The sequence below is a fragment of the Candoia aspera genome, chromosome 3 (genome assembly GCF_035149785.1).
Source record: "Candoia aspera isolate rCanAsp1 chromosome 3, rCanAsp1.hap2, whole genome shotgun sequence".
In the NCBI taxonomy this organism is placed as follows: domain Eukaryota; kingdom Metazoa; phylum Chordata; class Lepidosauria; order Squamata; family Boidae; genus Candoia; species Candoia aspera.
The window spans coordinates 161289755-161317126 of record NC_086155.1 but is presented as its reverse complement, the minus strand read 5'-3'; the positions used below and the strand labels follow the sequence as shown (position 1 = coordinate 161317126).

The window sequence follows — 27372 nt, the reverse complement described above, 5'->3', positions numbered from 1 at the left end:
TTGCAAATTGGTAGGTTAAGGTAACCTGTCAGAGATGGTTGAGACTATTGTCCACGCTGTCCTGAGTTTTTGATATTTTCATTTATTTTAGTTTCCACAGAGGTGAAACTCTAGGCAGTATACAGAGATGAATCCATAAATGGTGAACCGATATATTTCGGCTATGAGATTTGAGCAGCAAACATTTGGACGACTAGATGTCATCAGAGAAAGAGCTTTCTGTATGCCTTTTTTGCCATCTAGCGGTCCTCCGATTTTTTTACAGTTCAGACCGAGGGCCGTACGTAGATTCAACGTGGGAACCTTTTTCCACCGCTTGCGTGCTTGCTTTTCTTGTTGATTTTCTCTTTGGCATAAAAGCAAAAGAGCCTTAACTGGGGGTAGCGAGACGAACGTGCTCTTTAGAGAATTGCAACATTGTCTCCCGCCTCCCAATGCGTGGGGGGGGGGGGAGTTGTAAAAGGTTTGAGGCTTTAAAACACATCAATCCATTCTTTCCCCGCATATGGGAAACCTTGAGCCCTGCAACTGAGAACCGGAAATCCATCTGGGAAGCTAATTTCAGGCTCGACCGCACTATCCGGATGCGGGAGGGGTTCTGGTCGCCTCCGCTCGCTCTTCGCTCTTTCGTGCCGGCCGGGTGACATGAGGAGTTCTTGGCGCTGACGCGGAAGCTGAGGCGAGCCGGGAGCCCCCGCTTCCCGGCGACTTTGTTCTTGCGCTCTTCCGCCTCCCTTGTGGGTTCTTCGGCGAGGCGGCCGATCCGCTCTTCCCCTCCCGCCAGAGGTAAAAGATGGGCTCGCTCGCCGTCCTTATATAGTCGACGAGGAGGGGCGGAAAGTGGGAGAAATAGAGGGAGGTCGTGGCCTTGCTGCGTCCGCCATGCCCAGTAAGCGTCGGGACTGAAGCTCGAGGGGCCTCGGCTGTGGGCAACCTGTCTTTGTGGGAGGTGAGAGGCTGGAGACGAAGACGCGGGTGGGTGGCTCGGCCTACTTTCTAGTTTCCCCTTTCCTGTAGACCAGTATTACGCAAAATGCCACTTTCGTTAGGAGACTGTCGGGGATTCCCTTTGGGACCGCAGAGCATCAGTGTTATGTAACTAAGGTAGAAAGGTATGCTTTCAATTTGAAGCTTGGGGCCTACGTCGGTGGGTTTGCTTTTCTTATGTGGCTGTTGCATGGTTACTCTGTGGTCCTTGTTTTAATTATGGCTTGTTAACCTGTGAAACAGGTTACTAGTTTATGTTATTCATAAACCATGGCTGCAACCAGAGAGGTTGGGTGTACACTTCTGCTAAGTCAAACCCAAAATGGCTTAACATGAAGTCTCTGTGACACAGGCATTAGACATTCTTGTTTCCTGGCTCTTCCCTTTCCCCTGGAAGCAATTCAAGGGTTATTCTTGCCTTTGGTTTGTAGAGATGTTCAAACTGTGATTTTTTAAAGAAACCATGTATTTTTGGTTGGTTGTTAAGACAGATCTTAAACAAGGCCTCGAAGCTAGTTTCTACTGTGGGTTGTTGTTGCTTTAAACTAACTGTTCTTGCTTGCCTTGATCTAAACAATGTGATTTCCGCTGCCATATGGTTGTGCTTTGTTTTCTCTGTAGCATGCACTGTTCTATTTTGATGATATGTCCAAACTTTACATATGCTCTGGAACTGTATTAGCAGTTCTCCATAATAAATGTGTAAGTTGACAGAGGTGTCTTGCAACCTGGCTGTATTTTCTTGGTATTTACATAGTGTAAAATGTATGAAGCCTGTGTATAGATTGAGAAAGTGCCAGTGTAAAATGTAGGCAGCATCTATTATGTGGCACTAACCCTAGGTTGTTAGCCAACATACATAAAACTGGGCTGTAATCAATCCTAGTATAGATATTGCATCAGTTTTGCCCTGATTCTTACTTATTACTATACTAACAAACAATTTAGTATAGTAGTTTATTGGCTTCAAATCCAAAGTCTTAAATTTTCCTCTGTTCCTTCAATCCTATACACATATATGCCTCAGGATTATTGTGAAAATAAAATGGGTAAAAGGAGACTGCTCTTCAGCTAAAACTTCTTAGGAAAAAGAATAAGCTGATAAAATATGTATATTATAAGTATAATGTCTGCATTATGTATTTAGTCCTGTAAACCCTTTTCATAGATGCAACTGCCTGGTATTAGTATATATTGCATCTTGACCTAGTATCCAAATCAGCTGCTGTCACAATCAAAGGAGTTCCCTTAGAATAAATGTAAATTGGAAATACATTTTTTTTTTAAATCTGTTCAATCATGTCTGATTCTCGGAGACTGCCTGGACAAGTCCCTGTAGTTTTCCTGGCAAGGTTTTTCAGAAGTGGTTTGCCATTGCTTCCTTCCTAGGGCTGAAAGAAAGTGACTGGCCCAAGTGGCTTTGTGCCTAAGGCGGGACTAGAACTTACGGTCTCCTGTTTTCTAGCCGGGTGCCTTAACCGCTATACCAAACTGGCTGGAAATACATTAGGAATGGTTAAAATGGAAGATAGCCAGTAGATAGTTAGAGGCTGTCCTCCTCACCATAGTTGGGATATCTCTGAGATTTTTTATTGTTTTGAGTATAGCAAAGAAATGAGCATACATCTTCATTTCTTGACACTGAAAGTTTCAAGTTATAGCAGAAACTTACAGAACAGTCAGGATGTATGTATTTCTTCTTTAATGTATTTAGCACATTGAATCTAGATTTATTCCTGCTTAGTGAGTGAAGTCATAGGAGAAGTTGTTTCTTTAACTATTTTTTCCCAAAAGCATGTATAATGGCAGAGTCATAGGAATTTAAAAATAAATTCTGGGCAGATAAGGAGCCTTATTAGAAGGTGATGTAAAATAAAAATAGATTTATGGTCCTGATAATGTTAGATATAACGTGCTTAACTGTTAGTTTGCTGATTTTTCATAGTAAGTGCAATTGAAGGTTAATTGACTTTAGAATATTGTAGAAGTAGGAAAAAAGGCTTGATAAATATCAATATAAACATAAAATGATGAATATTGATATATTATCCAAACGTTTTCCATGTATATGCTGTATGCCCTAAAAATTGCAATGAAGCAGTTTTTTAATTAGACAATTGTGCTGAACGTTAGTGGCACTCCCACTAATGCTTTATTGTTCCTGTGTTTATAGGATATATATAATGCTCTCTTTGGATGTAAATCCATAAGGAATGCGTTTTTCACAGATCAGTACACTTCTTCTGAGGCAGAATTCGCTTACAAAACAGTCCTTGTGAGTAAACCAAGTCAACATGTTAACCTTCACATTTAAAATGTATTTTTCAAGAATGTAGTGATAACTGAATATCTTTCTCTTTCAGAAATGGCAGCACAGAAAAGAAAATCTGTGCTGGTAGAACCCTCTGCTAAGCGGCGGAAATTGGATAAAAATAATAGATCAGTTTCTACTAGCAAGGAAAGAAAACTACAGGATGCTAAATATGTATCAAATAAGAAAGCAGTGCTGAAGAAAGAAGTGCCCCAAATCTCTGCCGCAACTAACAGGTCAGCTGTCAATAAGTTTATAAATAGAGCTTCTCTACCATCTTCCCAAAATAAACAAGCACAAAGGAACTCCAAACAGACTTTAAATGAGTTAAAGAAGAAAGCATGTAAAATGGTATGCATGAAAAGGACATCCTTAACATCTTTAGGTAAATTATGTCCTGCACAGACATCACTGAAATCTTCCAAAATAAACCATGTTAATTCTCTGAACCTTTCAAAATCTTCTTCCAAAATCTGTTCTAGGGGGAAGAGAAAATGCAACATTGTCAAAAATAAGACTTCCTATGAAAACAAGAAGCAAAATAAATCATCTGTAGATACTAAAACATGTTCTGCTGAAGCTCGGTGTAAAAGACATGCAGCACTGTGTGGTAAATCTAGTTATAAGAACCTGCATTCAAAATCACGACTAATCAAAGAAAATACCAGAAAAAATAAAATTACAAAATCTGGAAAATATCTTAGTAGTAGTAGTGGTAACCTAGAGGTTCAGAATACTAAAAGCCCTTCTGTAAAAAAATCAGCCTCTCAAAACACTGAAGCAAGGTGGGCTAAAACTTCAAGTGAAAAACCTTGTGATTCTGACTGTAGAAAAAAAAGCAAAATGGCAGTGGGCACTGATTCTATCAAAGCTGTCACAGTTAGGCAGGAACAGTTACCTGTCAAACAAACCGAGGAAGTATCTCAGAAGGAGACAGTGCAGGGTCTTCCAAAGTCACAACGTGCTGTTTCACATGAGCATCAAACTAGAAGATCACCAAGATTGCAGCAGTCGTCTGATGTTGCTACAATATCTTTGCGAAGCAGAAAAGTTAAAGAAACATGTGCTTCTGTTACAAAGCATTGCAGCCAGATGAAAAAGCCGGTTCCACAACTTAAGCATGAAAAGTCAAAACATGTCCACCAGAAACCAGGAAAGTCCGTGAAAGACAGTGTATATCAAAATAGAGGAAGAGAAATATCAGATCATAAGAAAAAGGGTTATTTCCCAAAGAAAAAACATGAAGTGGATTCTAAAATCAGCAATTCAATTACATCTCAAGATAAGCCAAGAGAATTAAATAATTTGGAAAGCAATCAAGAATCTAAAAAAGAACTTGCTAACACAATTTCCTGTCCTATAAACTCAGCTTGCAGTATAGTAAGTAAAGAAAATTCAAAGCATAAAAATGGAAAAATAAGTGTAAAAGCAGATAGAGTTTTGCCAGTAGAACCTGCTTGTCAACAAGAGGATGTGGTAAAATCCAAAAAGATTAGCATTCTTGAACTGTGTGAAGAAATTGCAGGTGAGATTGAATCAGACACAGTAGAGGTAAAAAGGGTTTCCCCTAATACTGACTATGGAAGAGAGGAAAAAAAAAGTCCAATACTGGAGGTGCCACAGGCCATAATATTAAATGATATGAAAACTAACCAGAATTCTCAGTGTAAGAGATTTTTTCCCAGCAGAAAAGGAATGTCTGTCAAATGTACTGTGAATGGCAGACATAGTACTGGGAACAAAAATTCTAAATGGACCAAAATAAAATTAACTAAAGTTAATCATGTGAGCCAAAGTATCTCAAGTACTCCAAAACTTGATGTTGTTCCTCAGGATCACTACATTTTAAAACAAGCCAGAGCTATAGAAATACACCTTCCAGAAGTTCAAAGGAAATTAATATTGCAAAACAATGGTAGCACAATATGCAAACAGAAGTTAAATACAGCTGATTTTGAAGGAATCCAGACAAAAGATAGAATATTGCATGCTGAACAGTCCACTGTACAGGTTATAGAGAATGGTTTGTCTGAGGCAAAGCACTGTCCTGAGCCAACACCAGACAAGGTAATTATTTTGTAATTTTGTGATATGATAGTATGACTTCGTATTTTAGTATGGAACTAGTTTGTTTTATGCGGCACTGGAGATGAGTGTATTACAGTGCATTCTGTTTAAAATAACCCATTTACGTATCTCTATCATGCATTTATCACTTATAGTGCATCACATATCATTTATCACTCATGCCCTAGTTACCTTGCAGCTTGACTGTTGCAACACACTCTACATGGAGCTGTCCTTGGAGACCACCTAGAAGCTTCGCTGGTCCAGAATGAAGTGGCACAAGCAGTGATGGGCATGTCTTGGTACACCTCTGCTCCGTGAGCTGTACTGGTTGCCAGTTTGCTTCTGGGTGCGATTCAGGGTGCTGGATGCTACCTGTAAAGCCCTACATTGCATCAGGGCTGATTACATGAGGGACTGCCTGTCTCCTATTGTATCTGCCCGACCACTTTGATCATACAGGGTTGGCGTCCTCCGGGTTCCTTCGGTTAAACGGTGTCATCTAGTGGGACCCTGGAAGTGTACCTTCTCTGTAGCAGTACTTGCTTTCTGGAGTGAGGTTCCCCCCAAGATCCAGATGGCCCCCACTCTGCTGCTGTTCAGAAGAGCAGTGAAGATCTGTCTCTTCACCCAGGCCTTTGGCAAGGGAGGGTGAGACTCCTCACTTCATTCCATCCGGTCTGTTGTGCTTGCTATCTTTTATGTTTTATTGTAATTCCATTAATCGTTAGTGCACAGAGTTGTTGGGAATCAGGCAGCATATACGTTTAATAAATTATTATTATCACTGTTTTTTCCTAAGTGGTTTAAAAGGAAACTTTTTCATCTTATTTCACTTTAAGCAACTGTGGTTTGCAGCTTGCAAGGACTTCTAACATATTCATTGTTTATAATGTAGTTAAACCTTTGACAGCTTCCCTTTCAGACAAACAACTCTGCAGCATTCCACAGTGTTCCACAGTGATTTATATTCTCAATATATCAATGAGTAGGATAGTACTGAGTGGTAATAAATTACTATAAATTAATTAACTGTAAAAAAATGTTTGAAGTGTTTTGCCTCTACATTTTTTACTTGTTATTTGTAACTGAGTATCATGTGTCAAACAGTTGTGTTCATCACAGTATAAGATGGGTAATTATATTTTAGGTTTGAGAGATTTTTTTGCCAGTTATTGGAAGCTGGAGCTATCTCTGAAATAGTGTTTGTGCATGTATTACACAGTTATTTGCTATACCTCATGAAGCCATATGTGGTACATGCAAAAATAACTATATGTGATTTGCTAAGATTGTACAGTGCTTCAGAGTGTGAAAGGTTGCTAATGTAAAAATGTTTTCTGCAACTTCTTAAAGCAGCTGTATCTTTTCCAGGGGCTGTTCAGATGCCCACTGCAGCTGCTATGCGAGTTTAGGGAAAGGTGTATTTAGTGTAAGGCATTTAGACTGATGCCAAATGCATGCTCCTGCATGCTCCAGAGCACCTTTTTGCTTTGAATCAGAAGCTCTGCAAAGCCCTAGGATTCATTGTAGATTGAAAGTGTTGTTTTAGAACCTCTGAATTCTAAATTCTTTATACATGTGCACAAAGACTCAGTCAAGATAACTGGTTAATATTTTTATTAATGAGATAAAGTTACCTCTAGCCCAACTATGGCAGCAGTCCTTGTGATTTACTGCGTCTCATCTAGAGAGCTAAATTCTGCAAACTTGGTAGAAGTTTCTTAAATTGAACAGGAACAAAAACTTAAATCTTTCAATTGGTAAGATCTGTGGTATGTTTGAATAACTTGATTCAAATGATATATTTTCTTATATGTGTGTGTGTATATATATATATAGGGCTTCAATTTAGATTTGGGCACACATCCAGAAAATACACCAGTGAAAATAATTACAGAACAAGCACCAGTGAAGCAAGAAAAAAGAGAGACAACAGAAATCAAATCTCAAGGTGAACTTCAAAATATATTTCATATAAAGCCTCTTTAATTAAGTTTTTAAGTACTGTGATACAGAAAAAGACAGTTGCGGAACAAGGCAGCTATCTGGCCAAACAGTTGTAGAACATGAACTAGGAAGGACGCTAAGGGTAATCAAATGCAATATTATTGCCATTAATAGGAGAATCTGTGCTTACAGGATTGCTAATAGTAGACTAGTAGGCTTGTCATAAAAATGCCAAAGTGAGGCTGCTTACAGCTTTTGAAAGCAACTTAATGTTTTGCTGAGCTGATCTTACTGTTGGCAAATTAACATTTAATTGTATACACTTTCTAATTTGCTAACATATTGGCTGCATTCACTCATAACAATAAGCTGGAATTTGTTTTATCATATATTGAATATGTTGTGATATGTCACAATGAATTAAGTTCATAAGAACTTACAGGGCAAAATGTAACAAACCACATGATGGCTTAATATGATGTATGAACCCAGACCTATTGCAGATGGGCAAAGTAATCACAGCTTGTTGAATCAGTTCTTGGAGGTTTTTCTCGTAGCATGAAGTAAATCAGAAAAGCTAAATAGAAATAAGATGGGATTCCAGATTTAGACCCAGTGAGTCTAATACAATACAGGCACTAAATTGCTGATGGAACTATGCATAGTTACATCATGATTTATAAACCAATAAAAACATGGTGCCATTCCACTCCTCCTAGTCAAAATTGAAATACTGAGATTTTTAAAAAAAAAATTGGAGATGCTAGGGGTTGAACTTGGAATCTGCTTGAGAGCTCACTGAATTACAACTTAACCATCTTGTTTATTGATGTAGGCTTTCACAGCCAGTATCTGTTGGGCAGTGTTGGGCTACAGGGTTTAGTGACCATGGTCTAGACAATAGGAACCCAGTCACTACCTGCTCAGTTGCCTGTGGTCTGCATACCAGACCATTTTGCCTCTGAAGATGCCAGCCACAGTTGCCAATGTAACATAAGGAAATCTGTTGCCTTGACCACAGTCACTAAACCCTGAAGCCCAACACTGCCCTTTTGTTTATTTTTTATGTGTATTATACAACACAACTGTTATATTAAAGATATAATTCAAGATCTATTTAGCCTGTATAGCTCTAAATTGCCTGAACAATGTGCCTTTCATTATATGTATTTATGTGTTCATTATATGCATTTATAGGTGATATAAGAACTGAAGGGAAAGCTTAAAGCTTTCAAGATCTTGGCTAAAGATGATTCACCCCCAAAAGATGAAAGCCTGCAGGGGAATCTGAATATGCTCCTGTGATCACTTATTCATAATATAGTTGCCTAGTTTATAAATTGCAGCTCTTGATTCCTGGCTTTTCTAATTTTGATTACTGAAGTTTGGTATGTGTTAAAGCAAAAATACCACTGGTATTTTATTGTTTTAAATGTTTAAAGTTGTTTCAAATGCAAAAATTGGATTTCTCAGTCATTAAATATTCTCATCTATTCTATATTAAGAAATACGAAGTAATATGGAATCCTTGGTGCTCTCTGAGCTTGGTTGTTTGCTTGCAGACATTTCAAGCAAATAAGCAAGCTTAGAGAACACCAAGGACTCCACAGTTCAACCCTGAGTTACATATATTCTCTTCTAATGAAGTAATATGTTGATTTATTGATAGATCCAGTTCATAAACAATTGGTTCAGACTCTTTTTGCTAATAAAACCTCTGAGACAAATGACAGCAGGTACAGTATTTTTTAAAATTGTTATATTTCCTTGTATTTTATGCTGTGATCTTTTAAAAGTTTGTACTAAGCTTCCCAGTTACTATCAAAGTATAATCAACACAGACTTAACATTCTTTCTTTAAGAGTAATATTCCCTTTCCTAAAGATACCTAACCCTGAGCCGGAGTGGCCAAATAATCAAACACCTTGGTCTCAGGCTGCTCCTGATAAAGATAGATCTGTGTGGAATGAGACCGTGGGGTGAATAAACACACAGACCTAGCATGTCTGGTTGGATAAAGTTAGGGATGTGCCCCTGTATGAGCTCTGTCATTCTTGGGTTACAAATCCTTTATCTGCCATGATGCCAAGGTTCAGATGAAGTGTTAGCTGCAATTTTAGGGAGACTGTAGTAGGGCCCAGTAGGACTGCACTGTAGGTAACTGGTTGCAAGTGCTGATGTGTAAAGTTTGTCAGTCACTTCCCAGTTGCTGATCTTGAACACCTCCCTGTGTTTAGAGTTGTTTAGGGAGATGAAACAAGTGAAAAGAACCTATTACAACAGTGTTACCAAAACGCAGTACAACCCAGTAGTGGTACAAGCCCATGTTGAAAACTAGACATTAAGAGTGGCAAAATGTGCACACTTCTCTACTCTAATGGCATCTGGACTGTCTGCAAAGGCTTTGGGTGCTGCTCTGCAGGTGATCTGCTTGTACCTAAAGGAGTGATTTCAGTCAGTTCTTTTGGGAGGGAAATGATCAAATCACAAGATCATCTGTCACAATGAAGTATCAATACGCCAGTGATACTCAGTTGCACATAACCATCCAAGGCCAAGACATACAGTAGATGCTGTTAAAATCTTGAACACAAGCAGAAACAAGATGAAACCCTAGTGAGAAGAGATGTTGTTTGTTAGTAAGTATCTAGATGTTCTAGGAACATCAATTCCAGTGGTGGTGCTTCCCGTGCAGGAGCAGATCTGTGACTAGGGGATCCTCTTGGATTTGCAGCTCCTGCTGGAAAAGCAGGTAGAAGCCCTGGTGGGGAGACAGTTTGCCAATTACAGCCCTACTTGAGCTGGAAAAACTTGGCAGTTGTAACTCGTGCTTTTGTTACTGTGAGATTGGACTCCTGTAATGCATTATATGTGTGTTACCTTTGAAGACACATCAGAATGTGGCAGCCAGGATGTTAGAAGGGGACACCTGTGTTGCAGTCTCTGTGCTGGTTGCCAGGAGGCTTCCAAGCTCAATTCAAACAGCTGATTATTACCTAAAAGCCCTACACAGTGCAGCTCCAAACACATCAGAGGCCATCTTAAGCAGCTTGAGTCTGCCTTTCCTGTACAGCTGTGCAGGAAGGAATCCATCCCACTGACCATAAGAGGGGTGTGGACCAGGAGTCAGGTATATTCCTCAGTAGCCCCTGCCCTCTGAAATACATTGTTCCCAGAGAGGTGCCTGGCCCTTAAACTTCTGGCACTTCATTAGGCTTTGAAGACTTTACTTTTTAAACAAGTATTTAATACCTGGCAATTTTTTTTGTGTGACTTTTAGTAATGTGAGTTAATGGATTTTGTGCTGTTTTTATGGTTAGGGGCCCAATTTACATATTATTTTATTACTTTGTATACTGGCCTCTTGTGAGAAGGCAGTATGAAAATGAAATAAACATTCTCTAGAGCAGGATTCCACAAGAGGTCACTAGGGGTTCCCTGGGAAATCATTTATTTAAAAATTTCAAAATCAGGCAACTTCATATTCAAAAGATAAGTTTCATCCTTTGTTTTTAGTTTAAGATCACTGTTAATGCATATAGGCATATATACATGAAACAAATATAATAATTTTGTAACTTCTGGCCTATATTTGAGCCTGAATGTGCAGGGGTTCCCCAACGCCTGAGAAGTATTTCAAGGGTTCCTCAGGGTCAAAAGTTTGAGAAAGGCTGCACAAGAGACTTTAAAAGGCTGTGATGGCTTGTTATCATTTGCACCTAATAGATAAGGATAGCCTCTGCATGAATTTGTATTATTATTATTTCATCATCATCATGATATTGGTTTATTTGCTCTATATATCCTCCTTTTCAATTCTGAAATGAAGCAGGAACAGAATCCTTGTTCAAACAGGAAGTCTTCCCTCTCTACTCTGAAGAAAAAAGAAGGCGTAGTTCCATCTTCCACTTTATAGATACCTAATTAAAATAAATGCTTTCCATTTATGAAATAAGGACTGAGGATGGAATATATGGAAGTAGTCTTTTTCCTTTTGCTGAGCATGATATGTCATACTGTCATGCAAACACCAGGTCTAAACAGATTAGGTTCACTTTTACAATTTTAAAAACCCAGCAGGATAAGATAGGGTTTTTAATCTGAAATCAAATCTTATTCTTTGTAGGCAATAAACAACTGACATTTGCAGTCCTGGTTTTTCAGATCAGTAGAGGATTGACCTATTTGCAAATTCTGCTTGCTTTAAAATATGAGGAACCTTTTTTTGATAGAAGCATAGCTAAATAATTCATTTATTTGATTTATAGTATAGCCTTTCCTCCAGGAGCATATGGTGTCTTGTGTTGCACTCTGTTCTACTCAGTTTTCATATTAATTCAGTTTAATTTTAATTCATTAAAATTAATTTTAGGGGGAGATGGGCAGTGATAGAAATGTGAATAATAAATAATTGAAAGAAAAATATATTTTTATTAGAATACATACATAAACAATACTTTTGTGAATTATTTTTATGCATAAAGGGCATCTGTGCCAAAGATTCCATTAACAACAAAATGTGGTGGCTTTCTTTCATCTGAAGAACATATTCAAAAATTAAAAGAAGCAGCAAAAGATGGTGATAAGCAGCTAATTATAGTAAGTATTTGTGTATGGCAAGTTTCTGGTTGTTACTTTAAAGCAACCAATTCTTAAATGTGTGTCAGGCTTTTAGCTTTCTAATTAGTTAATAAAGTATGTATGCAGAGAAGATTTATATATTCCCTCTGTTAATAGTGAAAGTAGAAAAGTGGGTTAATCTAATTTATTTTAAAAAGTTTTTAGTAAAGGATAATTTCCCCTTCACTGTAGTGAACAAGCATATGTATTTGATGTACAGCAGAAATGATCATCCCGCTTCTGATAAAGAAAAAGCGATAAAATAATTTACTGTCCTTTGAAATGGAGCACATGTCATAGGTTAGTCTGAATTGAATAGACTGTTCCAACTGATTTCTAATTCTGGAGTGTGATTTGAAAGAACAAAGGCCTGTCCTCACTAGGACAAGTCTTTCTGTTCTGTTTTTTTTTTTAAATAGACATACATCCTGCCTTTGCTATTGATCCTCACCTAGCTCCAGTAAGGAAGACCACAAGTTTGGTCTGTATTTGGTATCACTCATAATGGCCATTCACATCTCTTGGCACAATGAAGTGTATCTGGCTGAAAAAGCGAATTATATAAGTATGTTTACAGAGTTCAGAAATTTTCTATGGAACAGGGAACCTTCCTATAAATATTAATATAACAAAGCAGTTCACAGACTTAGGAAATAAGCAGCAGAATATTCTGGTGGCTTCGCTGCATCACTTTATTGCGAAGGCAATGTTACTATATTTCTTTCCCAGTTCTTGGTATCCCTGGACTAACAGAAAATAATAGGAGAATGTACTATTTTACCATACTTGTTTTAATTGGCAGGAAAGACCATGTTATATTTTCTGATGATGAATTAGCCCTGAAAGTACTGCCGTGAGCCTATAGTTTGCTTCAAATCCCAATAAATTTATTTGGACCTCTGAATGCTCTACATGGTTACTATTCTTGATACCAAAAGTATTTTCTTTGTATATTTTAGTGACATGGGTTTGCAGATATTTATGTTTAGTAAATTGTATTATTTGGTTAAGAAACTTTGTTTCATGAGTAGTATTTTTAACTTTTAATATATAGGATGCAGGACAAAAACGGTTTGGAGCTATTTCCTGTAATATTTGTGGGATGCTTTATACTGCTTCAAATCCTGAGGATGAAACCCAGCATTTGCTCTTCCATAACCAGTTTATAAGTGCTGTAAAATATGTGGTAAGAATATGTTTTTTTCTTTGCTCCAAAGCATAAAGTGTTTTATACAGTAGCGGTGGATTATCCACAATTACATCTAAAGCAAGAGTCAAATCCACTTAGAAATGTTTTGACTGTTAGTCATTTTATTTAAAGTAATGAAACATCCTTTTCCAAGTTTCTCCTAATACTTCTTCAGTCAATCAGTCTTGTATCATTTACATTATCCAGTACTGTCTGTATAGTGCTTTGGATTCAATTCACTTCCAAAAAGGTATTCAGAGCACTTGGAAACCTGCCTGCTACCCTTTAAAACAGCTGTATCTTTTTCAGGAATCATGTGGCAGCTGCAGAGGGCATGCTTTGAAGCACTTTTGGAATCAAATTGAAAGCACTCTATAGCCCTGTTGTACATGCATTATTTTATGCTTTTACATACACAGTGGAAATAATAATGCCACAGCTGTATTTTCAGTGTGAACTTTCATTTGGCTAGTAGAAAATAATTAGCATTTAATTGCAAAATTTATTTTTAAAAACCGTATTTCATACAAGATTGTTGTACTGACTGTTATGTGCCCCTGTAATTTATACTGGAACTACTAGAAACCTGTTTTCTTTATCATATGTGTTACCTTCCTAACCTTGCATTGATATTGATAAGACCTCCAGGATAATTGAACTGAACACCCCCGAGCTGCTTTCAAGGTTTACCACACAAATTCAAACTGGTTCAAATCTAGCTTGGGATTTAACAATATACAAAAGCTCTTATCTAGTTGCATGTTCTTATTGATGTACCTGTAAACTATTGTCTACTTACGGAAGAAATAGTTTAGTGAAGCTCTGGAGAGAAGGACCTTTTAAAGCATGTGGGAAAGTAGTGGTGGTGGGACAATAAAAAGTGCTTGAATAAATGAATGATCAGAGCTTAAGATGAAATTTGAGCATCAGTTTTTTCTGAAGGAAATTAACCTGCTTTGCTTTTCAGTTCAATAGTATATTCCTTCTCTTATTTTTTAAAAAATATTTTTGCTAGGCTGGAATTCAAAATGGAAAACTCAGTCAAGCTAGAATACAAAGTTGTTTCTTATATAGTAGTGTATATTAATATTTCATTACAAACCAAATGTATGCAATTTATTTGATTGGTATTGTTTCTAGCTAAAACTGTTCTTTTGAAACATCATAACCAAACCGGGTGGATTTATGGGAAATAGGTTAAATCCTTCATGTGATATAATTTTAAGTGTCCTTCCATGTGATAAATAATTTGAATTCAAAGTCAAATCCTATGTCAATTTACTTGAAAACCTTAATCCTAAATTAATTATTATTAATGCGGCCATTTATTTCTTTCAGTTTAATTAATGTTGTTTAGGTCTTAATTACTATGTCAGCTTAAATAAAATACTTTAAACAACATAAAAAATGTAATGCGTAAGCTTAAGAGTTCAAGGTACTCAGATAGTTTTCCTTCATTTTTAGAGCATCGTGAACAGTTAATTCTGCCTTTTCTTTTTTAAATAGTTTTTTTTAAAAATTGACTGAATAGAAAAAACAAAAAGAATACACAAAATTATAAAGGGGCGGGGATGACATGGCCAGTGCTCCAGAACAAATTGCCAGCGGAGGTTAATCATGTCCTTCTTTATTACCCTCTAAGAGAAGGCTAAAACATATTCATATTTATTTGCCTTTTATTGTCTTAGTTTTTAGTGTTTTATATTTGTTTTTAATGATAGCGTCATTATTACTCTATTTTTGTAAACTACCTGGAGCTATTAAAGGAGTGGGTGGCATATAATTTTTTTAAATAAATAAAAACACTAGGAAAGTATCATCCAAGTAATGTAGAGGAAGAATATTAAAAGTTGTAAAAGGCAGTGATCTCGGGCTGAGGAAAGAAAAACATTAGCCTCTCTGGCGAACACATTCCAAAGGCAAGGCCCCCGGCCGAGAGTACCCTTTTCTCTGTGGGAATCCCCCAAACTTCTTAGTGAAGGGGACCCCGCGAAGGGTCTGGGACGAGGCTTTCCAAGCATGGAGGGGTGCTGTGCTCCAAATTGGGAAGGTCTTTCCACATCAAGAGCAGAATGCGTCTTGGCTGGGAAAACAGTGAGAGTTAATGCAGCCAATGCTTTTAGGTTTTTAAAATAATATTTTGGGATTCTAAAATCAAAATGACTTGCTTTCTGAATAAGTGGGCATAGAAATCCAATGAGATGATCAAATGTAATTGTTACCGCAATTGATGATATCAGAAAGGATCTTCATTTGATCGGAATGGTTGGTAGTATCACTTCAGCCTGTTTCTTGAGCAAATATTGTAATGGCACGTAGCAGTGAAAATACAGGTCTCATTGGAATGTTTTTAGTTAATGGTTTTAACTTTTAGTGAGCTTCCTTTTTCTATCTCCTCTGACCTTTGAAGTGTTTTTTTTTTAATGAATATAGGTAAGGCTTATAGATTAATTAGCCTAGTGAATAGTACTTTTCTTTAGACCTTCCTATAAATACCACTTTGGGCAGCCTTTGCAAACAACATGAACATGAACTCTAATAGACTTAAGTGGTTTTTTGTTTTGTTTTTTCATGCAGGTACTGCTCATTTATCACCATCAGTGTGGATCTGAAGAAGAGTTAATTACCTCATTTTTGAGTATGTTTAACTTCAGATACACACAGCGTAGCAACTTCCCCTTTTAGGTTGTTAGAAGGTAGTTATTCATTTATAGTCTCATTTTTGTGACTATTAGTTACAATTAGTGACACAATAAGTGATTCCATCTTGTGAACCACTGAAACACTGCATGCCATTCAGTTCACTGAAAACCTCCTGGAGGTCTGTTGCATGCCACTTATCAAAATGTACGTATAATATATTTGTGGAGGTAACTATGTTAAAGAAACGCTATATGTATGCATATATGTATGTATATATGAGACTAGAATATGTACATACTCATACTTGCACATACAAACTCTGGACTGATTTTTGGGAAATTGGCTGAGTTAACAAAACATGTTTGCCAATTCTTAATCGATGAATTTGCAATAATTCCAGTGGAAAAGACTAGGGCTGCAAAATGCTTCATGCTTGAATCCAAAAAAGTGCTTCCGTACGCTCCGGGGTGCAACCATAGCACCTCTCTGCGACTCTTTAAAGCAGCTGTCTTTTCCTAGGATCATGCAGCAGGTGCAGAGGGCATGTGCTGTGTTTGCACTCCCACACATCTAGAACCACCTTTTTCCATTTTTCTTTTAAAACACCACTCAGCCCTAAAAGAGTTGTAGAGTGCAAAATACTGTCATAAATAGTTTTCTGTTGAATCTTTTGAGTTACATAAATTCTGTTGAATTTTTTTGAGTTATATAAGCTGTATTTCTGGACAAGTAAAACTCCGTCAAGTCAGGATTTTTGTTTGCTAAGCAAGTGCAGATTATTTTACAGGGAGCTAAAAATATAATCTTAAACAATGAATTAAAAGTGTAAAGGCTTTGTGTTTAGCTGAGCACTTTTCTTTATCTTTTTAGGGGTGGAAAAAAGAGAGAATTTTGTCTGAGTATCCTGATGGCAAGATAATAATGGTCCTTCCTGATGATCCCAAGTATGCACTGAGAAAGGTAGGTAAAATGTCTTGAACTGTACTTTTTTAATGAACAGAAAAAAGCTTTGACAAAGTTTTTACAGTGGTTTGTTATTCTTAAGAATCTGATCATAGACACCTACAACTAAATTTTGTGTGCACCGGAGTTGCCCACTATGTACAAAGCTTTCCATGGTTTCAACTATTTCAGCTGTTGCCCTTATTATTGACATGAGACTGGCACGAGAAGGGAATATCAAAACTGATGCTGTGTCAGTACAGCCTTTGTACTTAATTTTCAGTTGAAAGATCATAGTGCAAAAACATCTCAGCTAGTGTGTTTTAATGGGGTTGTTTGCATGACATGGCAAGTTTAGAAGCAGAAACACAGACCAATGTAGCTCATGCTGTGCAACGTGAGAGAGAGACTGACAGCTTGCTTATTGTGTACTGTATCATTGGAATGCAGAACGTCAGAAAATTCTGGCTAGAACAAAATAGAGTGTGTGTCTATGGTTGTTTTAAGCTTATTTATAGAGATTACATGCTGTAGTTTGAATAATTCTGTTGTATTTCAGTATACAGTGTACCTTCTAAAGTTTTGTTTCACTATGGGAGCTCATTTTTCTTTTACCCACATTTTCTTCATTTGTGTGGGTGGGTAAGATAGATTTTCCTTCTGCAAATAGATTAAATTACATACTTCTTCAACCCTGTAAACATGTACCTATACTGAGTTTTGAACAATGATGCAAAAATACTTTTATGCTTTTCCAATGTGTTCTGGTTAGGGTGCGTTATTCTTTTTTTTTTTTTTTAATTATTATGACATTTGAGTATATTGGTTCTAAGGTTTTTTATGTTATTTGGCAGGTTGATGAAATCAGAGAGATGGTAGATAATGATCTGGGATTCCAACAAGCTCCTCTAACATGCTCCAGAACGAAGACTCTATTGTTTATCTCTAATGATAAAAAAGTAATTGGCTGCTTAATTGCAGAACATGTTCAGTGGGTGAGTAAACAGTGACCAGAAAACTATTGACTTAGTTGTTACAATCTTTTTCGTAGAAAGTTCCTATATTATTATTTAAAATCTTAGATCCTCTGAAAATCTTTCCTGTGAAAATGTAATCATTAAAACAAGGCAATTTCTGCTTATAATCTAAAATGAAAAAAGTGGATGGAGAGAGAGAGAGAATGTGGTAAAAAGAAATACCAATTCTTAAGGTTGCAGTTGTTATTGTAACAGCCAGCTGGTTTGGAAACAGTTCAAAGAGAAGGAGCCACTTGGTATCTCAATACGAGGCGCGCTCTCTCTCTCTTTCTTGTTGCATCCTGGTAGAATAGCTTCTGTTACTGTGTTTCTTTTTAATATATATTTTAATATATCAGACAACAGCAGTGCAGGATCAATATTCTAATGTAGGGGGGAAAATGTCAGTTTGAAATTTCAAGCCTAAGTTGAAATACATATCAGAGACTTCTTCTCAACGTTCAGGCTTGAATTTGAAAAGAGCAGTGCAGCACTTGGTTGCAGCAAACAGCAGTCCAAGTTCTATAGCAGCCAGTTGTGTTTTAAGTCTTAGTGCTGAGTTACGAGGTGCAAAACTCCTTATGATGAGTAGATAGCTGCAAAAAGATGCAAGTTTTTGCTGCCTTCTAGTGCTTGTGATGATTTTTTCAGCCCTGCCACGCTTTCCTCATCCACTGGAGAAAGGTCTCTCAGCAGGTCTGCAGCATGGGCTAATTGCTTGTGTGGGGAGGGGAGTGTAGAAAGATATTTATATATGGGAAGGGGTGTGTGTAAAGTTCCTCAACCATCTGTTGGAAATAGAAATGCATGCTGCAAGTGGATTTCTCCATAATTCTAGCCATCTCTTTTGTTTCAAATAGCAAGGCTGCTGAAGATAACGTTTTTGTAATCTCTGTGGAAATATTCCAGGGAAAATGGTCTTTTTCAGTGTGTGACACGATGGTCTTATGGCAGACACAACCTTGGGCATGGGGAGTAGCTGTATAGATCATATTCTTCTAATATTGTAATGATCACATTGTGGGAGCTGCTTCTGACTCAAGGTATTTTGGGTGGCTGATTTTTCAGTGGCCAGCATTAAAGTTTCCAACTTGTTCAATTTAGGGCAATCAAAACAGCAAATATGACTGGTTATAAATATTGTACCTGGAAAGGAGATGATAATTAAAATATGAATTTGTTATTACAAATACTTTAATAGTATTAAGAGCAATCATAAAGTATGCTAAACTCTATTATTTTTCAAGGGATATAGAGTTATTGAAGAAAAGATTCCAGATATTAGTTCAGAAAATGATAAGCTCACTTTTGAAAGGCAAAAGGCCTGGTGCTGCTCAACAACTCCTGAGCCTGCCATCTGTGGCATTAGTCGCATTTGGGTATTCAGCATGATGCGGCGGAAGAAAATTGCTTCTCGAATGTTAGAGTGCTTGAGGTAAGGGCCTTCTTTTGTATTAGCATGAACTGTTAACAGGGGCACTTGCCTTACAGTAGAAAAGGGCAGGGTAGGGCGCTGCTCACACGGTCATGGCCACCATCTTAACTCTTCTGCCACCACACCCTCCTTGCAGTTGCCTCTGACTATTAAGGTTTAAAATATTTGTCTTCAGTCTGTGAATAAGTGTTCAACTTTTACTGTATCTCAGGTAGTAAAATGCTCCACATACCATTTAATCAATCGGAAGTAAACCAATCACAGCTAACGATCACTAAACTGTTCACTATTCATTATTTGGAAAATCTTAATTATTATGAGATAGCAAATGTGGCTATTTCGGAGATGTGGTAATTGCAAGAGAAGGATGAGATTAAGCAATGTCTGATTATTTGAGAAACATCAAAATATATTATATTTGGGGCAGTATTTTTATGACTGTAGCACAAGATTACCTCCTTGATTCATAGACATTATTTGCCCAGTAGGACAGTATATGTTTAAGAAAGGTTTCTTTGCCAGTTTTATTTTATTGCTGCAGTGATTTTTTTTTAATCTTGTCTTTAATCAGGAACAACTTTATATATGGCTCATACTTAAGTAAAGAAGAAATTGCTTTTTCTGACCCTACTCCAGATGGAAAATTGTTTGCAACACAGTATTTTGGTACTAGTCAATTTTTGGTATATAATTTTCTCAATGGACAACAGCCTCCAAGTGATAACATTTATAACAAAAGGTAATGGGAAATCATTAACTCTGTTGCTTGATTGCTGATGTTGACCAACAGATTTGGACATTTATTAGCAGTGAACTCAGGAGTAGTAACAACCAAAAAAGATGACGGTTGTATTTTATTAAAACTGTAAATAGCACAGAAGTAGGGTAATTTTAAAAGATATTTTTATAAAAAAATATGTATTATCTCTAGTACAGTAGCCATGTTTACATGAAGCAGATAATTTGTTCATAGTGGACTGTCAAATAGTGCAAGAACAATGGTCGCCTTTTAAGTATATTTTGAAGTTCACAATGTAATAGTATACCAAGGCAAAGAGAGTCAATCTGTATTTGGTAGAAGTGTGAAAGCATTCTGTGTTCAAGATCATCAATAAAAACTAGTGTCTAATAAAAGTCTGTAACTGGTTCAGTATGAATGGAAATAATAGTTTTAAAAGGAGGATATTAGCTCCTTTTGAAAAGTATGCCTCAACTATACTTTAGCAATAGCAACCTGGGTATATACTTTAATTTGTGGACTTCACTTGATACTTTAACCTAAACCCCTCTTGTTTCAGAGGGTGTATATAATGAAAAAACTACTGTGGCCTTTCTTGACATGTATATAATGTAGATTAAAAAAGAAAACATTTGATAACTTTTAAATAATCTACTAATGCTAAATGTATTTAAGCAATGTCTTTGATATTATTGACTATTAAAAGTTGATTGAAACACTGGTCTGGTATAATAATGATTTGGGATGATTAACAGTTGCAGCATTTGTGTTTTGACAATCATTGATCATATGACTTAATATTACAAGGGATGTTTTCAATCTATAAGAGGCCTAACCAGTGGGCCTATATAATTTGATATTCTGTTTCCAGTATTTGCTAGATAAATGTCTCCAAGAAGTCTGTTCCTCAGGAATACAATGGATTTTGATGCTAGTACTTCTTCAAGTTTCTTACTTACAAAATAGGCTTGTGGTCCCATTCCTGATAGATGATAGACGATGGGTGTGTGTGTGTGTGTGTGAGAGAAATAAGTTGGAATTGGATACATAACTAAAGTATGTACGCAATTCCTTACACTGATGTCACAGACAGAATGGCTACCTTCATGATCAGTCAGTGCTGATAAGACCACCTTTTCATGGGAAGATGTTGTCAAATCATAAAGTAGACTGGGAAGTACTAGTCTCATACCTTTCTTATCTTCTGAAACTTAAAATTTGGAAAAATTTCATAATGTCTGCAAAAGGTGTGCTCTAACCAGGGATTTAAAACTTTTCCTTCTATTGAACGTTTTTTAAAAAATGTATCCCTGTCGTCATTTTACAGAACTGCAGTTATAATGTAGGGATATAGTCCCCATTGGCTATCCCTAATATTAGAAAAACTTGGTGACACTTAGAATTAATTATTTCCCAAGAGTGGTAAAACAAAGGTCCCGCTATACTGAGGCAGGCCTATTGGTTCTAACTGTAAGATTTGGACCATGTAGTGCTGAGCCTTCAATTCATGAGCTCTTGTCTTCCTTCAGCTGGAAGAGTGTTTCCTCACCCCTTTCTGAATCTTAAGGAAATTTTGTCCCTTCTGCACTAAGATGGGAACACATACACCAGGAAGATTATAGCAGCTCAGTGGTGAGCCACTGTTTGTGTGTTGATCTCAGTATAGATGAAGTCAATTTTAATCTATTAAGAAATACAATATATGCTTCCATAAAACTCTGCCAAATATTCAGAAGTGATACTGCGTGGAAACAAAGCACTTCTCTCCAAATTATTAAAGCAGCCATGTATTTTGCAAGGCTTGTGTGGCTGCTTTAGAAGCTGCTGTGGCTGTCTTTGCAATTTATGAAGCATCACGTGAACCTTGAAAAAGACAAAAGCTTTTTAACAGAGATGCTTTGTTCTGCTCCTGTATGATAAAACTCCTCTTGAATGCTTTGCATTGCCTTTCTCCTTAACATCATAGTATTGCTTCCTGACAATGAGAAATAATTTAAGCATCTACAGCCACCTTGGATTAATGATCCAGCTAGTACAAGTTTAATTATTAGTTTATCTACAGGTAGTCCTCACTTAAAGACCGCAATTGGGACCTGAATTTAGGTTGCTAATGGGGTCATTAAGCGAATCCAGACCTGATTTTATGACCATTTTTGCAGTGGTCATTAAGCAAATTATGCAGTTCCCTATTGATTTTGCTTATCGGAAGCTGGCTGGGAAGGTTGAAAATAGCAATCATGTGACTGTGGGACACTGCAACTATTGTAAATGCGCTACAGTTACCAAGCACCCGAATCATGATCACATGGCCACAGGGACACTGTGACAGTTGTCTCTTTTTTCAGCACCATCATAACTCTGGACGGTCGCTAAACAAATGGTCATTAAGCAAGGACTACCTGTATAGGCTTTCAGAGTAACTAGTAAGTTTATTGTATCAGTGATTGGTCAAAATAAAAATTCTGAGGGATCAACATAGTGTGAACCTAATAAATTAATTTGAGCTAAACACAGCTAGCTTACATTGAATAACCACTGACATGGTGCAGAATCTGACAGTAAAATAAAACTATACCTAGTTAGTTCAACAGTAGAAAAATAATATGATCTCTGCCCTGCTCTATATTTAGACTAATAAGGGTATTACATGAACTGAGTGAAGCTCCCCATAAAGGGATCCATTGAATCAGTCTACACAAACATATGCCATCAACAGAATGTTAAATACTTGCTCTCCAGTAGAATCGATGGTAAGGGATTTAAATGAGCTACAGTAAAGGCTCTTCCATGCTTTATCTGGTTAGTATTAAATAGCAGTCAGGACTAGCGGTTAGTTCCCCCATGCACAGAGTGAACAATAATCACACTGGTCTTTTTGGAACTCGATGTCACCAATGTGTACCTTGAGGGACCACTCAGCCCTGTCTAATCCCAAGTAATGCTTATCTGTCCATCCACAAAGGGGCACATTGGGGACATACCAAAATGGCAACTTTTTGGTCACATTTGAGGACAAAAGCCACTGCAAAGGAAAGTTTCAATGTTTATATAGTGGCTCCTACCTGTATGGATTTGTACCTTCACAGTATAGCCAGCCTTCTGAAATGGACAGATGAGTAAAATAGCATACTTTTACCTAAAGTGATACAAACAGCATAATTTATACCAGTATTTCTCTTTAAGATGTGTGGACTTCAACTCCCAGAATTTCCCAGCCAGCATGCTGGGAGCTGAAGTCCACACATCTTAAAGTTGCCATGTTTGAAAAACACTAATTTAGACACTATTGTATTCTGAAAGTTTAATTACTCAGAATAATTGTGAAACGTTATTTCTAATTTTTCTAATTCCAATTCTAAACTAAAAAACCTACATCACTTATCTTTAACAAAATTAAAAGAACGAGCAAAACAAAACTAAAAAGGTTGGTTGTGTAATGGAAAAAGAAGCTTAGAAGTACCGCTATATCATCCAAATGGACCCACAGACAGTTTAGACTATATTAAGACCAACACTTCAAAGGTAATAACATTACTGAATTTAATGAAAGAACATTATAAACATACTATAGACACAATTGCAGACAACTTCAGTTAAAATAAATGTGAGGTAGACTGACTAGTGAAGCTAAATTCACCATGTTTTGGTTAAAAGAGTTTTACACCAAGGACTGCTTCAAAACTGAAGAACTTCCTATAGAGTGAATAGCTCTATGTAGAAAACAAGAAGATAAACAAGGAATTGTTGACGGACAAGCTGAACATTTGTTTCAAAATATATACATGTTCTGGGAGTTGCAACCAACTTTGCGTAACAAATCTGGCATCTATGTCATCATCACAGTTGATTTACAGATTACATACTTTATTCCTTAAAAGTTTTATCTGAGTAGGAAACTGGTCAAGTGTGAAGCAGTCCTAAGAAAGCAACATTTACCCTCTTTTTTAGAGATCACACAAAGCAACTGTATAAATTACAGAAATATCTGAGTCATTTTTTAAAAAATTACAGATTACATTCAGTATAACCTGGGACTTGTCAATTACTTATATTTAACAAGCTCACAGGTAAAATAATGCTGGCCTTTTAATACATTCATGCCATCACCTTGCTGCAAGGCTTGCAAAAGAAAGAACATTGCAACATTTGGTATCTTGCTCTGATCTCCTGTTCCATTTATCACATCCAGAGTTTATTTCACTCTACTACATGAATTTTAATGTTGAGTTTGTGAAGACATTTACTAAAGAGGTTTCAAAGAATATTCAACCAAAACTCTTCTTCCTTTGCTTTATGATACTGTGTTGAACTACCAATTGTTCTTGTCCAATTTAGAAAAATATCTTTTAGGATCTTTCCATACAATCACACAAAACATTGCTTAATAATGAGGGAGAGTGGAACTTTTATACATCAAATAGTGATAAACAAAACATATTCCTGCACAATTTGTTCAACAGGGACTGCACTAGTAAATTCTAGATTCAAAATACACAATTTGGATAGCATGCGAGTTAAACACTTGGTGCTATGATTACAACTCAACAGTATTAAACACTACGTGGTGCATCAAATAAAAGAATGTGCTACCCAGGAACTACATTTTTAGGTATAAAACACAGTGTTTGCTCAGATAGTGTAACCATTTATGTTCTCCCTCAAATATGGCCCCAAACCCCGACTGTGTGAAAAGATCCTTTATCCCTAAATTCTCAGCCTATAGTTTTATACCTCTTTATCAAGAGTCAAAGCACCTGGAATTTTAAACATAGTGCAAACTTCAAATATATAAAGAAGATTTTAAAAGCTTTCTATCTGCAAAATTTGCAATAAAATGGCAACTCTTTGGAAACATTTACAAATTATGTTCAGCCCCATAAAACTAGAATAAAACCTAGGTTATCTGACATCCCCTACTTGTAGCTTTTATGCAAATTTCTACTCCAAAAATGTAAAGGTATTTATTAAAGTATAAGGCAAATTTTATAAGGGTACCCCCCAAAAAAGAATAATCTACACTAAAGTAAACAATTGTTCATTTGAAATATGCTACATTTATGTAAAACTACAATAAAAACAATAGGTTTGAAAACCATTACTTTCCTTTCAACTTCAATATATTATGCTTTACATTATTTGTAAACAGCTCTTTCACAAGGTAAAAAAGTTGCATGATTAACACTTTGTTCTAAATGCAGTTTGGGCAGGTGCTTAATTGAGAGTTGCAGGTATTACCATTTGTATTTAAATGGCCTGGACCAAATGACTATCTGTTTTCACCATCTTATGAAACAGGCTGCACAAGTTTTAAATATCTGTGCAAAGAAAGGTAAGAATGTGTCCGAAGGAAGAACTACAGTAAAGGGTAACGGTAAGAGAAACTGAAACATGACTAATGAGCAGGAAATAAAAGGAATTCTATCTATTGTTAACTGCGGTATGAAGACCTGATTGTACTAGACTCATTTAAACACTCAGCATATTTCACAGCACAAAGTGCTGGTGCAAAGAACTTCACTTTTAAACAACTTAATGCCTATTTAAAATTTAATACATCTCTTTCTAATTTAAACAAACAAAAGCACGGGGCTTGATCCAGTCAAGCACACACACGGTATTTGCATATGAAGGAGTTGTGCTAAGCTCAGGAAAGCTCCAGTTCTCCCGTTCCCCACCAAAGTACACGCATGTGCAAGCAGTGCAAGAGGCCTTGCAGCAAGAGATACTCTGGACCTACCTCCCATATCCCCAACTTTTTGCCATGGAAAATTACTTGAGCTTTGGAGCAGAAGCATGGCGCCAAGGTGCCAGATCCAGACAGGAATATTGCCCTGTTACGGTGCCTCCATTTGGCCTTTTGCTCACACTGGGAAGGAGGGGAAACAGAGCTGTATGAGCCCTGCTGGGCCAGTGTTCAACTGCTTCAAGATTTAAAATAAACTGGCCAACTTTTCCAGCTGTGTTTTAGACTTCTGTAAAGCATGGCATCTGTGGCTGGTCCCAATTCAGTGGAAAGTGATTCCTAAAGGACTTGTATGCTTTTATAATTTAAATACACAGTGAAGTATTAAGCCCCATTATTCCTGTTCTGTGGTCAGTCTCTTCTTCATAGAATAGTAAATGCTCTTCATAAAAGCACAAAACCAACATTCTCCATCCCCAGCACTCAAGACAGCTGAGGGAATTCCAGGAATTTCAGCTATGTAGGAAACAAGGTTACTTAGCCACTTCAAAACAATATCCCATAACATTGAGGACAGAAATCATTGGTAGAGCTTAAATACACCGAGGAAACAATATGCAAAAGCTATCTATTTAGGCTGGCTGAGCAGATACTTTTCAAACCATAGTGATGATCTGTGTGCAAAAAACAGGTTTGTACGCAGCCTTTCTTTTGGGATCCAGTTCCACATGAACTGTCGGAGGGAAAAAAGGGATCACCTTCACAGGTTCTCTCCTCACAAAGGGTCGCTGGATTAAAATCAACAATAGATATCCCAAACCTGCATCTTTATACAAATGCCTGCCATACATTTGCTGATTTGTTCAGGCTTCTGTAGTAAACGTTTTAATTTTTGTGGAAATTTTGCCGAAATACTTTCAGTACATAAAAAATTACAAACCTTGACCTAACACTGCACAGAAAGTGAATAAAGATTACTCTTTCAAACACAAATATCTGTGTTTTGTAGTTTCAAACCCCTGAGTTATACCGTACCAAAAGTACAGATATGAAGAGAAATGGACAGCATTCCTCACAACGTTATCTTCTCATAGTTCCACCTGCTTACTATGAGCCTCATGTAACTCAAGCTGACAGATGCCAAAAATAATTTCATCCCCCCTCCCCTTCAAAAGACTTCTTCACATCTTAGTCACAGTGGGTATATTATCTTCTATATCAGTGACCCATGAGGAATTAACTTGAGATCAATGCTCTTTCAATCATAAAATAAGAGAGAAACCTTCTAAGACAGGGCCTGAATTTGGGGAAATTCTTAAAGTAATGATTGAACGTAAGTCTTGGGTTGCACTTTGCTCCACAGTGATTGTACTTTGACTGAAATAAGGAAAAAGACAATTCAGCTCATAAGGTTCTCCTGCGTCCTGTGCTTAAGCTTATATATGGCGCCCAGTCAGAAAATAGAGCGGCCTGTCATCAGAGCTGTTAGCAGTTTGGAATTCATCTCTCAGACGGAACTGCCATTCATCTTCCAGCTCCAAGCGGACAATGGTTTGACGCAGGGAGCTCCTGTCTTGGCATATGACACACAGTGTTGCACCTGAGGTTAAAAGATGACATTACATAACACACACATTTCAATTTCCCCAGCATTTATATTCTGAGATTGTTCTCTATTGCTTGGAAACATTATCACACATGCAAATGGATAGATCACAGGAGACATGAATTTCTTCCAATTATGACTGAGATCACACCTGATGCTAAGCTGTGGGTCTACCCCACCTCCC

At 37.0% G+C, this 27372-nt stretch overlaps 2 protein-coding genes across 7 annotated transcripts in view; one reads left to right on the top strand and one right to left on the bottom strand.

Annotated features, from left to right (window-relative positions):
* Nucleotides 1–554: 554 nt before the first annotated feature.
* ESCO1 (establishment of sister chromatid cohesion N-acetyltransferase 1) lies at nucleotides 555–20620 on the top strand. Of its 4 annotated transcripts, XM_063299169.1 has the most exons (12): nucleotides 556–786; nucleotides 3161–3262; nucleotides 3351–3534; nucleotides 3781–5365; nucleotides 7208–7319; nucleotides 8985–9051; nucleotides 11800–11914; nucleotides 12990–13121; nucleotides 16638–16727; nucleotides 17564–17704; nucleotides 18973–19160; nucleotides 19732–20620. In XM_063299169.1, the coding sequence occupies exons 3-12, from the start codon at nucleotides 3353–3355 to the stop codon at nucleotides 19901–19903; spliced, it is 2784 nt and encodes a 927-aa protein (XP_063155239.1). In that variant the 5' UTR covers nucleotides 556–786; nucleotides 3161–3262; nucleotides 3351–3352; the 3' UTR covers nucleotides 19904–20620. The 4 variants fall into 4 exon arrangements, with proteins under 4 accessions (XP_063155237.1, XP_063155238.1, XP_063155239.1 ...); XM_063299167.1 differs by having other exon boundaries at nucleotides 555–786; nucleotides 3351–5365; XM_063299168.1 differs by lacking the exon at nucleotides 3161–3262 and having other exon boundaries at nucleotides 555–786; nucleotides 3351–5365.
* Nucleotides 20621–23422: 2802 nt separating this feature from the next.
* GREB1L (GREB1 like retinoic acid receptor coactivator) overlaps nucleotides 23423–27372 on the bottom strand; it is a 207957-nt gene continuing 204007 nt past the window's right edge. For all 3 annotated transcript variants that reach the window (XM_063299166.1, XM_063299165.1, XM_063299164.1), the window contains one exon: nucleotides 23423–27182. In XM_063299166.1, coding sequence (XP_063155236.1) covers nucleotides 27019–27182 — 164 coding nt within the window. In that variant the 3' untranslated portion in view covers nucleotides 23423–27018. The remainder of the gene's footprint in view (nucleotides 27183–27372) is intronic.

Bases quoted from the DNA above. Each gene is read 5' to 3' on its own strand.
- ESCO1 (XM_063299168.1), top strand. From the start codon at position 3,353: ATGGCAGCACAGAAAAGAAAATCTGTGCTGGTAGAACCCTCTGCTAAG. The intron at 7,320-8,984 runs GTGAACTTCAAA...ATTTATTGATAG, and splicing joins AACAGAAATCAAATCTCAAG to ATCCAGTTCATAAACAATTG. The intron at 16,728-17,563 runs GTAGGTAAAATG...GTTATTTGGCAG, and splicing joins CCAAGTATGCACTGAGAAAG to GTTGATGAAATCAGAGAGAT.